This window comes from Diprion similis, chromosome 6 (genome assembly GCF_021155765.1).
Source record: "Diprion similis isolate iyDipSimi1 chromosome 6, iyDipSimi1.1, whole genome shotgun sequence".
In the NCBI taxonomy this organism is placed as follows: Eukaryota; Metazoa; Arthropoda; class Insecta; order Hymenoptera; family Diprionidae; genus Diprion; species Diprion similis.
In genome coordinates, this window is record NC_060110.1 from 8,783,121 (window position 1) to 8,796,539 (window position 13,419).

General features: G+C 40.3%; 1 protein-coding gene across 1 annotated transcript; it reads right to left on the reverse strand.

Moving 5' to 3' along the window:
- Window positions 1–365: 365 nt before the first annotated feature.
- On the reverse strand, window positions 366–12,331 carry LOC124407527 (fatty acid synthase-like). The gene is made up of 14 exons (XM_046883760.1): window positions 12,139–12,331; window positions 11,462–11,880; window positions 10,471–10,764; window positions 10,028–10,238; window positions 9,703–9,863; window positions 9,278–9,595; window positions 8,337–9,141; window positions 7,842–8,240; window positions 4,452–6,421; window positions 2,178–3,010; window positions 1,592–2,069; window positions 1,245–1,499; window positions 747–1,001; window positions 366–590 (listed from the first exon to the last, which is right to left on the reverse strand). Exons 1-14 carry the CDS (start codon window positions 12,329–12,331, stop codon window positions 450–452), a joined length of 6,732 nt encoding a protein of 2,243 aa, XP_046739716.1. The 3' UTR covers window positions 366–449.
- Between the last annotated feature and the right edge of the window lie 1,088 nt (window positions 12,332–13,419).

Sequence of the window (13,419 nt, forward strand, 5' to 3'; positions counted from 1 at the left end):
TAAAATGAGTTTGGCGAAACGAACTTGTACTACTGTCGCTTGTAGGAACGAACTTTCGGAACTGATCTGTGTAGAACGGATCCTCTTATTTTTTCGTCAATCACTTGGTAAGCATATGCTTAGTCTAAAAAAGAACAAAAATTGATGACGTAGAAAAAAAACAATTGTTCTAAAAAAAGAAAAAAAATTTCCATGTTTCAGAGCGAAACTAGAATTTTTTTTTCATACGCCCTTTTGGCTTTAGGAAAATTTTCCTGAAGAGATACGCTCTTTGGGCGTTAGTACATCGAACAATTTTTTTTGATAGATCTTTACGTTTTGTGGGATTCTAAGTTGAATGGCAAAAAAATATTTTTTATGCACCCCCAGTCATAAAACCCTATCTAACTGCTGTAATACGCCCTTTTGGCATTTGGCACGCGATATGAGCGTGTGCAGAGTTCACGATTCTAGGGTAATCTTTCGTTTGGCTCGCATATTTCGATATCTTCGAGAAATTTTCCATCGATGGCTGCTGCACAAATGTCATCGTCCAACATCGAAACATGGTTGCCTACGGCGTGACGGATTTCGACTTTCTGGCAAGTGATCTGCAAATACGATATCGGTAAGATTTACGAACATTCTTGCGCTACAACTTCATAGCGATTTTGAAACATATGAGAGATCGTGTGCGATAGTCCACACATTGTTACAGTTGTCAACATTAATACGGCTGCGACAGTGGGATTATCAAATGGACTCACCAGCCCCAGACCGTAGTCTCCTGATATTTCACGTACGGATTGAATTGTTGGTTTTATTAAGGTTATTGGTATGTTCAGGCGTGATAGTGCTGGAAATTTATAATTCAGGACAGCTTTGATGCGATTGTAATACGATGAACACATGGCTTTTTGGTCTTCGACAGTGAAATTCAAATTTCTATTGGCAGGTACGTTATTGGTGAACGCTGTCAACTTTTCGTCCCAAGTGTAACACTTTTTCAACTCTCTGTCCAACTTCAAACAGAAAAATACAATTGTCTTGAGGTAATATAGTTTTACGAAATTATTTTTAGGGATCGAACAGAACAAAGACGAAACTCTTGGAATTCCAATACAAAGTATACACTATTGTTACAATTGTCATTGGACACCAATTAGCTGAAGATTCTGCTAGTATTGAGATACAACGCTGTCAACAACAACTGTGCAGTTTAATATGGTGAATGCCTGTGTGAAATATGTGGATCGAGCTGTTACCTCTGCTTTCTTCGATGGATCAACCGCATCCATAAACTCCAGTAACAACAGAGTTTGCAACTGAGCGTCGTCATCGACGATGAGGTGTTCAATGCAGAGAGCTTTCATGTGATCAGGTGAACCATCGATCAAAACTAGTCGACCGCTGAAACCTTTGGACTCCAAGCGTCTCGCAAGCTCAATGGCGACCAAAGATCCAAAGGAATACCCAGCGATCACAAAGTCACGACATCCTTCATATCTGGCTTCGACATGCTGCAAGTTTTGGAAGATAATTGGTGGACGGTGGAACTTTTGCAAAAACACTACACTGATAATCGGTATCACATGTCACAGAAGCCACTTACTGGGATCAGATAGTCAGCCAAGTCCTCAATTGACTTGGCATTCGCAGAAGCTATACCAAGCTGCAAACATGTTGTTTGTGATTTCAATTTACCGGTCAAAGACTGGAATATAGAGTGTGTTCCTTCGATTCCTGGTACTATGAATACTTCTCGTCTTTCATTTTTTGCGCATGTCGATAGAGGGACACAAACGTTATCGTCGTGTTGATCATTTGTTCCCAGAACTCTTAAAAGCAGTTTTACACCCGCCAAGTTTTCAGCGATATTAGGTTCCAGCTCTTTCTCATTTTCGTTTCCTTCGGCCTGTTTCACTGACATTTCCTGTAACTTTGCAAAATTGAGACTACGAATGTCCGTTGCTGTTAGAAATACTTCAAATTCACGTTCTAACGTCTGTTTGATTTCAACTGCCATCATTGAATCCATCCCAAGTTCTGACAACGGCGTTTGCAGACTTATCATTTTAAGGTCTTTGAGTCCTGTGAAAAAATATGCATTACAAATCCGTCGACACGCTCGAATTTCAATGAGAAAATTTTCGGCAATCATAAGCAGCCTATCAATAATAGGATAAATAAATGTCATACCCATTAAATCCACGACTGTTTCGACAATATTTCCTTTGGCGCCTCCGGACTTTTTCTCAGCAACTACCATGCTCGACACGACTGGAGATGCTTGATTTAGAAAACCATCGAGTTCTTGCAGACAAGACAATATTCGTTGTTGCAGGGTACCGCCGATAATAACTTCCTTGTTATCTTCCTGCATTTCAGCAACGAGTCCGACATCACCGACGGCTCCCCATTGTATAGCCAAGCCGGGCAACTTCTCTGCTACTCGGTTTTCGCATATTCTTTCCATGATAGAGTTAGCCATCCCGTAGTTCGTTTGTCCCGGGTTACCTCTTCCACAAGATACCGACGAAAACACCACGAAATGCCTGAGTTGCGGGCACAATATTCTTGATAATTGATCCATCCGCTTTGTAGCCCAAGCCTTGACTCTAAAAGATTCTTCGAATGATTCCACTGTCTGATTTTCGTAAAGGGCGTCTTTGAGTACGACAGCTAAATTAAAAATAGCGAGAACTGGTCCAAGTGACGCTGCTTCTTTCAGAATAGCCTCGCATCCTTCCTGCGTCGAGGCATCTTTCCCCACTGAGATAATGACTTTCACCCCGTAACTTTGCCAAGTATTGATTCTCGCACGTTGATATCCAGAATTGACTCCTTTACGGGACGTGAGAATCAATTTTTTCGCTCCGCGAAGTACGAGCCAATCGGCTAGCTCAAGACCAAAACCACCTAGGCCACCAAGAATGAGATAACTGCCATCCTCTGAACAGTAATAACGGGGTAATGCGGAACGCAGGAGAGGCTGACATCCTCTATCTTCGTTACGAATTTTGATAATGACCTGAAGGAGCAGGTGAAATAGTTAATCCCTCCGGAAAAATCAAAATCCGCAATATAACAGTAACCGACAATTTTTTTTTCCTTTGTACCAAGGTTGCAATAGTCGATTTTGCACCAAAGAGGCAAAATGGGTCTTTTTGTGTCTACCGCAAGTTTGCAATACTAGTTGTAAGCGAGCGCTCGCCTACGACTCGTATTGCAAACATGAGAGACAAAAAAGACTTGGCCTCCGTGCTATACACAATACTTTATGTAACAAAAGTATGGTTTAGAACTTTTTTATTCATAGCGAATTACAAACAAGAGCACTTTTAACTGCTGGAACGTGCAAGAGCACTCTTACGTACTTTGATGCTCTTTTTTTGTATTGTCGCAAAAAAGATTACTTCGCGCTCGAAACGCAGATGAAAAAAGACTTGTCATCCGTACTAGTGTTTCATAAATGGTATTTTTATTAAACACAAGTACGTTTTACGCGTTTCTATGCTTGTGGTTGGTACGCGAAGCTATATTATTAAACTACTAATTTTACATTCCTTAGAATTTTTCAGTAACCCATATTTGAGAAACAGAAATGGTTCTCATTTTTTCAGCTGCAGTGAAATTCAAAAATTGAGGAGTAAATAATCTATTCAGCATGAATTAGTCAAGTTGAAATCTGTCCATTGTGTCTGGAAAGCTCGTGTATCGTCGAAGCTCCTTCATTGCGTAGCGTGAGTGACTAGAGGCTAATGGAAGCGATGGCCGGCATTCAATGCAATTTAATCTATAGTTATCACTCAGTGAACTTTAAAATATTTCTTCATTGATCGCAAGAACGAAGTGTTTCAAGAATAACTACGATTCTTTTTTACTTCTGAAGTAACAGAAACGGGTTTAATACATGCATCACATAGCTGCAAAAACTATGTTCACTGGTGTAACGAAACTGAAGATTAACAGGTATTCAGACTTGGTCCAGATTCTAAAACGGTATCTCACATAATTTTTCGATAGCTGGTAAATTAATGCCGACTTACGGATATATTTTCCTCTGCTGCACCAAATACTTGAGAGATTCACCGAGATGATCATTCGAGTGTCGGAGGAGTTAACCCTTTTAATATAATTCTCAAAGAAAAATCAAAAGTTTCTTATACTGTCCATCGAATTTTCCGTGAAATAACTAAAAGGGTTGGATTCGGTCTGAATGAAGAATAAAGCAATCCGAAGGCGATATGTTTCGTTATGAAAGACAAGCCGGAGCAATCGATTTCTTTGTATTGCTGATTCGAAAAAAGTTATTGTGCTCGCTTTTGGATGATGGCGTACGAAAAATTCGATAAAAACCTTGTCATACGTGCTACCGTCATAAAAAGCTACCGGTTCTTGCAGGCCGCAATTGATCACCCCTTACGCTTATCTCATCACTGATGTAATATAACATATTAAAAATATCAAACCTTTCCAATATGTTTCCCGCCCGCCATGTATCTCAAAGCCTCTTCAACCTGGTCCATTGCAAATACAGTCCGAACAAGTGGTTTGACGGCACCACTCCGTATGCCTTCAGTCAGCATTTCCCGTACTGTATTTTTCACTTCCGGAAAGCCAGTAAGTATATTATCCAACATGATTCCATGGAAACTGATGCCCTTAAGAAAAGTTTCCATGCTCAGAGGATTATTAGCCGCGAGATCGAATTTCCCGATCTCCAGAAATCGTCCACCAGTTGCTAAACAACGAACTGACGCTTGTAACTTTTCCTCTGCCAAAGAATTTAGTACGATGTCTACCCCTCGTCCATGCGTTTTACGAAGAACCAGTTGCTCGAAACTGGTATCTCGAGAATTTCCAATATGGTCGTCATCGATTTCTGGGAATTGTTCTTTAATGAATTCTCGTTTCTGTGGCGTGCCAACTGTCGTGAAAACTTCGCAGCCTTCGTGAAGCGCTAAGGTTATAGCTGCCTGCCCAACGCCGCCGCTTCCAGCGTGGATCAAAAGCTTGTCTCCTTTTTTCATCTTACCGGTCCACATAAGCGCCAAGTATGCTGTTCCATAAGCAACTGGAATCGTGGCTGCATCTTCTAGAGTCCAACGCTCCGGTATTGGCCAAGTAAGATGTTTCTCATCTAAACATAGATTTGTAAAACTTCCGGCGTCAATCATCCCCATAATGGCACAACCATTAACATCTCTTCCGGAGAATTCGAACCCAAACACGCAACTTTGTAACGTTCTTTGTTTACTTATCACCTCATGTGCTAGTTTTGCAGTGAGTATCATAATGTCTCGGAAGTTTATCGACGAATAATATACTTGGATGATGTCCTTGTTCTGGTTTGTGGGCTGAATCGTACCTTCAACCCACTGGACAGAGCTTAAATCACCACGTGTACTCTGGCTCAGAATGGTATGGTAGACTGGTTTGGAAGCCAACGGTTTCAGTGGTAGAAACCGATAAGACCCCCACACTTTCCCAGGACGTAGAACATTCAACGACAAACCCAATTTCAACTGTTCAGCGTATAATGAGTCTTCCAAAGAGAATTTTGGAGCTTTTGAATCTTGGATTAACAAACCTTGGATCACTTTACCACCAGGTTCTCTACGCAAACAATTTACCAATCCCATGAGTCCACTTTGCAAATCTCCCTCGTGAACAAGAAGTATCCGATTAGTGGTACGACCAGCCTTTTCGTTTTCCGCCTTTAACGCAATCTGTAGATTGTTAAGCCAGGTGAATTCATAATTGTCAATGTTTATGACAGTAGTCAGTCCAGGCAGCTGTTCCTTCTTACGCAGCAGTATTATAAACTCGCTGAGTGTACATTTTTCCAGGACGATATGAAATTCTTTATCCATTGCATTCCGTACAATTTCAGGATCATTATTTAGCGGTTCTCTAGCCAGCATAAAACTTCCGCCTTTCATAGCTGTTTCTACCCGTTTCAACATTTCTCTATTCTTGCAAGAGAAGAGACCACGGGTGATGATAAGTACAGCATCGAATTCAGCGGCCAAGTTTTTTGGCTGGGATATTTTGATATCGGAGGATAGAGCATTTTCCGAAAACTTGTCCAGGGGTGCAAAGATATTCAAATCCGCTTCGAGTAACGGTAAATTGCTCAACACTTCACGAATCAAAGGAGATATCAAATTTTCAGGACATGCATCATCTCCATCGTCTATCAGTTCGACTGTTTTCATTCTGATACCACCATGGTTTTCCAGAGCTATCTGTACAGCAATGCGAGTTATCACATCCAATTCAGCTTGGGCTTGATCGCGATGCGCTACAAATTCATATTTCTCCAGAACGGGATCTGCAGTCGGTTTTTTGCGGGCTATCGCACTGGCTCTGAGACCTCGAATTTCTATTCCACCAGATACGATGATGTCCAAATCTTTGTAAACTTCCACAGCAAACTCTAGGAAAATAGTGACGAAACTGCAATTATTTAGTGATTCAACGATTTTATCGCAAAATAGGCAATCAATTTTTAGGCCAGTAACTTTTTCACTAGCACCATTTTCACGGGTAAACTTGTAAAATTTGTTCTTAAATTCGCATTCAAATTGAGCGCCATTTCTAAGAAGTCATTTCGTACTGCTTCATGGATGATTTACCCCGAATTTCATGGTCAACCTTCAAGTTTAGGGTGAACCCCTGTAGGTAAGCAGGAGTTTACCTTAAAATTGAAAAGTAGTCTCCCGTATTTTTTTTCCGTCCATTGGAAAGGGGACCTTTAACTCATGAAGATTAACCCGTAAATACTAAAGGTTCATCTAAAACTTTATGGGTCACCCTTTAAATTGGATATCTCCTTGTAAATTTCGGTATTTCTGTCCGAAAGCAATAGTGTATAATACGTCTATCTCATACCGACAATTTTTCTTGGAACTATAATGTGCTCGCTAATTGCGACTTATCTAGTTTATTAGCATAGCTAACTTTGTGAAAATGTTAGCAACACGGTAGGCTGGATGACTGATACCTAGTGAACCACGGTGGTGCCGTGATCCGCTCATTCCTAAGAGCACGTGGCAGTTCTATCTTTACCGACCGAGCAAACTCACCCTCTTTCTACGTATACCAAGTAAACAGATGAACGGAAAGGGTTTAAATTTTGACGGGGCGTCTCTCTTCCGTATCGGAATTTATAAAAGTTACCCATAATCCAAAATCGTCAAAAAAATGTGTGGTATTTTGACACTTGTTACTATTCCCGCATTTCAGGGGCCAAAAGTGCATAGTTGAGTTACTTTGTGCAGTTGCGGAAGCAATGAAGGGTGAAATGAGCCACCGTAAGACTGTTTTTACGCAATATTGAAGTCGGTAGACGAAAAGCAGAATTCACAATAATTTCGTAAATAAATGATACTCTCAGGATCAGCCAGGCGCACGGCCAAGTGTTTTTTGGTAGGCGTAGCTATTGGCGTAACCATTGGTCGTTGCAGCACGACGTGTAAGCATCTTTTATTCCTGAAATTATTCTAATTCATACTTTTCGTCTGATAACCTCAATATTGGATGAAAAAATTTTCACGACGGCTATTTTATTTCTCACTCTTTCCGCAATTGCGCAAACTATCTTAACTATGCACTTTTCAGTCGTTGAAATGCGAGAAATGTGGGAATACTAACACGTGTCAAAAAACCACACATTTTTTTAACGATTTCGGATTATGAGTAACTTTTCTTAGATTCGCTACGAAATAGCCATGCACCGTCAAAATTTGAACTCTTGGCTCCGAGTACGGATATCAGCCAATCGAAATCGGGCAAGTTGAATCGCGTGCTCTACAAGCAGGTCCTTTCAAAAACTACTCTTGATCTATAATTTGTACCTTTTTTGTCGTTAGGCATCGAATTAAGGTGACGTATGTGCAGCTTTGTATCGATCACCAGCTTCCGTATAGCTGTAGGAACAAATAGTCCTCGAGTGTCGATTCCAAGGATCTGTAGTTGCAGCATGTTATCCATAAAGGCTGCCCAATTTTTTTGCCAAGCTATGCGGCCTCTGGTACCTTTAAAGGACGCTTCTGTGAGACCCCGGCACAAGCCTGTGTACTGGTAGCCCCTAAGCCGTAGCTCTTTGTAAATATCTCTGCTCGTTAAGTAAAGTTCTTCCTCTTCCACGCGTAATGAATCAGTCTTGACACGTTCCTGAGCTGGGTTCGTAGTGGCACGAATGACGCCCGTAACGATGCTGATACCACCTTCTGCAACTTCAAACCTGCCCGACCCTGAGTAAGGATAAATTTGCGTTACTACATACTTCAATTTGTCAATAAATCATTTTTTCCGTGTAATGATTACTGCTGCATGACAATTAATCTTACCTTTGTGAATCATCAGTTGCAATGTAACGCCTGTTTTAGGGATTGTAGTGGCTCGGTGAAATTTCACATTTTCAAACACCACCGAAACTTCCAAGCTTCGATCCCCTCGCATCATTTCCAGAGTTTTCCAGATTAATGCCAAGTAACCGGTTGCAGGAACCAAGTTTCTTCCATCAATGATGTGCCCTGACATCCATTCAAACTCGTCATCGAGGAGGTTGACGTTTATATTAATTTCTCCTTTATCTAGTTTATCTTGCTTTTGCATGCGAGCGACATACCAGTTTTCTGAATGTTCCCAACGGATCAGTGGAGAAATCATAGGAGTTCCCCGACTGACTGGATATCGAACATGAGGGTATAAATTACTGAATTTGGGAGATAATCCAATTTCGTACATTTTTCCAATGGCGTCAAGTAAAACGTTGACGTTGTCGTCATTCAAATATTTCGTCAAGCCGATATTGGTCACTTCGTCTTTTGACAATCCCCACAAAGCAAATCGAAGCAAATTATGTGGTGCCAGTTCAACAGTTACTGCATCGTTAGGCAAAAGATGACATACTTTTTCAAACGAGACTGGAACGATCAGATTTCTCGACCAGTACTCAGCTGAACATAAACGAGCTGAGGTATTTTTCCAGTTTTTATAAGATACCGAGTTAAGCCATTTTCGGCTGCAAGGTTTTGGATCAGGAATAACCTTATGCAAATGAGCCAATAGTTGCTGAGCCGCTGTCTGTATCTCACCACTTTTGCAGACGATGCTACCACGAGCTTCAGCTCGAACAAGAATATTATTAGCCTGTAAGAAATCGATTATACTTCAATAATAAATTGTCAATCATAATTCAACTGATTGTTAGGTTTGGTCAGGAAGAATGCGAGTTTAAAATTTGGTTCGATACAATTATGAAAGATGCCTATTTTCTAACAGCTACCTGTAACTTCGCAACAAATTTGGTCATAGAATCTGCAGGCCCGCTGACCACTGAGCTGTGAGGACCATTGGAGCAATCTATACGTATGTCGTGTGGACACAAATTCCTTAGTTTGACGGTATCCAGCTCCACAACTGCCATATTTCCATGAACTGTACCAGATTCTGCCAATACCAGACCTTGATAGTATGCTACTAAGACCGTCTGTTCTGCGGTCAAGCAGCCATCAGCGTAGGCACAGCCTAACTCTCCCGCTAGATAGTCAGTGACGTAATCCGGTATAATTCCTATCGATGACAGTAAATCCACTAAACCAATCTGTGAACAAATGAAAGAGTATCATCGTAAATAGAGAAGGCCATCATATAATATTGCAATAAAGGTAAAAAAAAAGTAACTCCATCAATGCGGAGCAAGTACTGTACCTGGATTGCTGCTGTGCCAACACGAAATTTGATAATATCGTCGAACGTCTCCGGATTTTTATCAGTCAATACTTGAACGACATCTATACCGTGCGGCTTAAGAGCGGCTTCGCATTTCCGAATGGCCTCGGCGAACACCGGAAATTTTAACAAACTTTCACCTGTAGAATGTAAGTAGAAATTGATTGGCGTCCTTTGCTATACATTTTGTTCTTCGGGTACTAAATTTATTAATGAAAAACTGTTGTCCTTGAATCGTACGCCTTCCATTTGATTAGTTAAGCTTATATTTTGCAAGTGAATCGTTTATGACAGTGGCACTCACCGATTCCAGTCCACTGATATCCCATTCCAGAGAACACGAACCATATCGGTCGCTTCTGACCAGAGTAATATCGTATATCTCGTACGTTGTTTTGCGCTACGCCTCGGGCTGGCAATATGGTATATCCACGATATTTATGACCAGAAATCTCTTCAGCATGTATGTCGTGGAAGAGGCTGACGAAATCGACATCCACGGGTCTGCTTTCAAGCTGCCGTCACAGGAAGGTTTAATTATTGTCATTCTACAGACCTCAAGTGCATTTAATATCCGCGATTACCGAAACATGTAATTCTAAGTCCAAAGTGCGATAGTTTACTTCATTCATCGGGGTCGTGATTCACTTCTAAGTGATGATAGTTTACTGGTGCGTCATGTAATCATTTATCAGACGCTTAAGAAATATTTTGGGTGCAACAAAACAGTTTAATGGTGTAACCTACGTAATTCAATAAAGTTGCAACAGCTTCTTCCGTCCGTCCAGATACAACAACGAGTCTCGGTATGTCATCAGTAGGTGCACCATCATTGATTTTCTCTTTTGGATTTGACTTCAATAAAATATGTGCGTTTCCACCGCCGAAGCCAAAAGAGTTTATACCAACGTAACCGCCCTTCCATTGCGTCGGTTCGGTAATAACTTGAATGCGACCTGTCATCAGTGCTTCGATTTCTTCACGGGGACGATTATAATTTATATTTGGCGGGATGATTCCACTCTCCATCGCGAGTATCACCTTTCATGAAATAGATACAGTAATTAGAGTTTCAAACATAACAATACGTCGACATTTCTCAATTATAATCTCGTGAAATAAATCTGACACTCAATTACAGAATTTTCAAATGATATGTCAGTTTACCGAATCATAACTCAACTCCGAAGCGAATATTGGACTTTATTCTTATGTGGCACATTCACTCCGTTTCGTGAATTACTGATTAATTACCATTTCAAATAAACATATCATCAATTTATGGGCAGCAGTTTTGTTATAAAAGATCCTCATCAATACGAAAAACTAAAGTCAAACGAAAATCGTTTCAATAATTTCAAGTCAGAATCATCATAATTTTTTTTTTTTCGATCGACGACCAACAAACATTTTTCAACAAAAAATGTCGCCTGTTGTGAACTAGCAATGCTTCAAAATTTTCGATATTGAGTAGTCAAAATTGTAAGAAATAAAAAAGATAATTAAAATGGAAAAGCACAATCGTTTAAAAAAAGAGTTTGAAGTTGATGAAAGTGAATCGGAAAATTTTGTTGTTCAACTGTATCGAGAATCTCACATTTATCTTCTTGTTTAGCCAGCGTCGCATTGGTTATTATAAAAATGTTCGAAATACATTGTGAAATTCAGAAATCTTTGCGTTACAAAATCTCGCGTACAAACATATCAGTTACCCCTTCACGCCAAAATCACCACATACCTTGGCGACGGAGCAAAGGCCACTTACTGGTTCAGTGTGACCTAAATTCGACTTAACTGAACCGATTTGAAGTGGAGTTGTTCGTCCAGGGCAGAATACTTTCTCAATAGCGTTTACTTCGGCAGGATCACCTACTTTGGTTCCAGTACCATGCGCTTCTAAGAAAGCCAAATCGGATGGTAAAACTTTGCACTCTTCGTAGAATTGTTCAAGCAGAACGAGTTGCATTGTACTTGATGGAAAGGTGATCCCTTCTTCTTTGTAGCCATCGCAATTTGTTTTCGAATGAACAACATGCGCATAAATGCGTTTAGCATCCTTTGATTTCTGAAGATAGATGGCACATAGTGCCTCACTGCGACAGTAACCGTTCCCCTCAGCGTCGAATGATTTGCAGCTTCCATCAGCGGAAAGTACGCCTGATGAAGAGATGATTAAAGTAGAGGAATTCTTTATCGATTATAATAACGATGCAAGTATCGCGGATTCTTGGTGAGTAGTCGGATATGTAAAAGCTTCCGTGTCGTTATCTTGTAGGTACGATTTTTCACTTCCGTTTTTTTAATTTTTCTGATTAAATAAATCTAAGAATGACCTCTTGTTTTTGTACACCATTTGTTATAGGCTAGATTTACAGACGCACAGAAGTAAGATTAAAATCAGTCAATAATCCATACCAAGAAGAAAAAACTGCTGAGACGTATGTGGATGAAGGCATAAATGACATCCCACAACAATGGCGTCTTCACATTCTCCAGTTCTAATCGCTTTGTACGCATGATCCATGGCAAACAAACTTGAACTGCACGCAGTGTCCACGGTGTAGCTGGGACCTGTACAGCCAAGCCAATGGGAGATTCGATTGGCCATCATGGCGCGAGAGCTACCCGGTATACCCAATCCGTTGGTCTGAAGAATAGTGTAAGTAACTCATAGAGTATATAAAATATGATGATAAGCGGTCAGATGAAATTATTCACTTTCTATGATCACTGCCTCTTCAGAATATAAATATAACATTCAAATAACTTAAGAGTCGTAGTACCTGAAGGATTCTGTTAATGGGACAAAATGATTTGTGTAATAATTGTTACATCATATTACTAATCGTGAATTGCAAAACATATTGATAAGAAATAATGAACCATTTATCAGACAGTACTGGTATCCAATACTGAAAAACATTACATGAATTAAGATGGGGAAACAGGAACCCTGCAAAGTACGTCTGAACTCAACTAGTATTAATGGGACTCCAGCAATACAATTATTTTTATGAAGCTTATAATGGAACATTGAATGATGTTCTGACCTGAAATTCTGTATACACCCATGATTGTTCTGATTCACTGTAGCAGGCACCCACGAAAACTCCGGTATTAGTTCCACGAAGTTGTCGAGGATTCACACCAGCATCAATGATAGCTTCGTAAGTATGTTCTAATATCATTCTTGCTGCGGGATCCATAATGTGAGCTTCTTTGAAGTGTACCCCGAAAAATTGTGCATCGAACTTTCCAATATTGTTCAGCTTTCCACTTCGTTGGGGAATATCCGGATTTTCTGAAAATGATCGCAAATTTGATTCGCTCAGCGCGGTTATCGACATAAAATATAATTCTGAGAATGGAAACCTGAAGCGTTACATATCACTTGCATTGTGAAACTCCATAGTAACCTGGCATGCGTAATTCATTCACTTTGCGGTCAAAGACTTTGAATTAAATTATTTTCATTTACTCAGTTTCCAGCGGCGATCATCATCGGTGATGAGGTCTACCTTGTTGAGAAGATTTTCTCCGAGACACGTCAAGTTGTTCGACTCTGGAAATCTTCCGGCAATTCCAGAAATCACCACCTCGTCACCCGGACTTGGAAATGGCAATCGATTGCACCGAACGTCATTTGCACTTTTTTTTGACATATCGCTACTTCTGTAGAGTGAAAATAACTTTCGT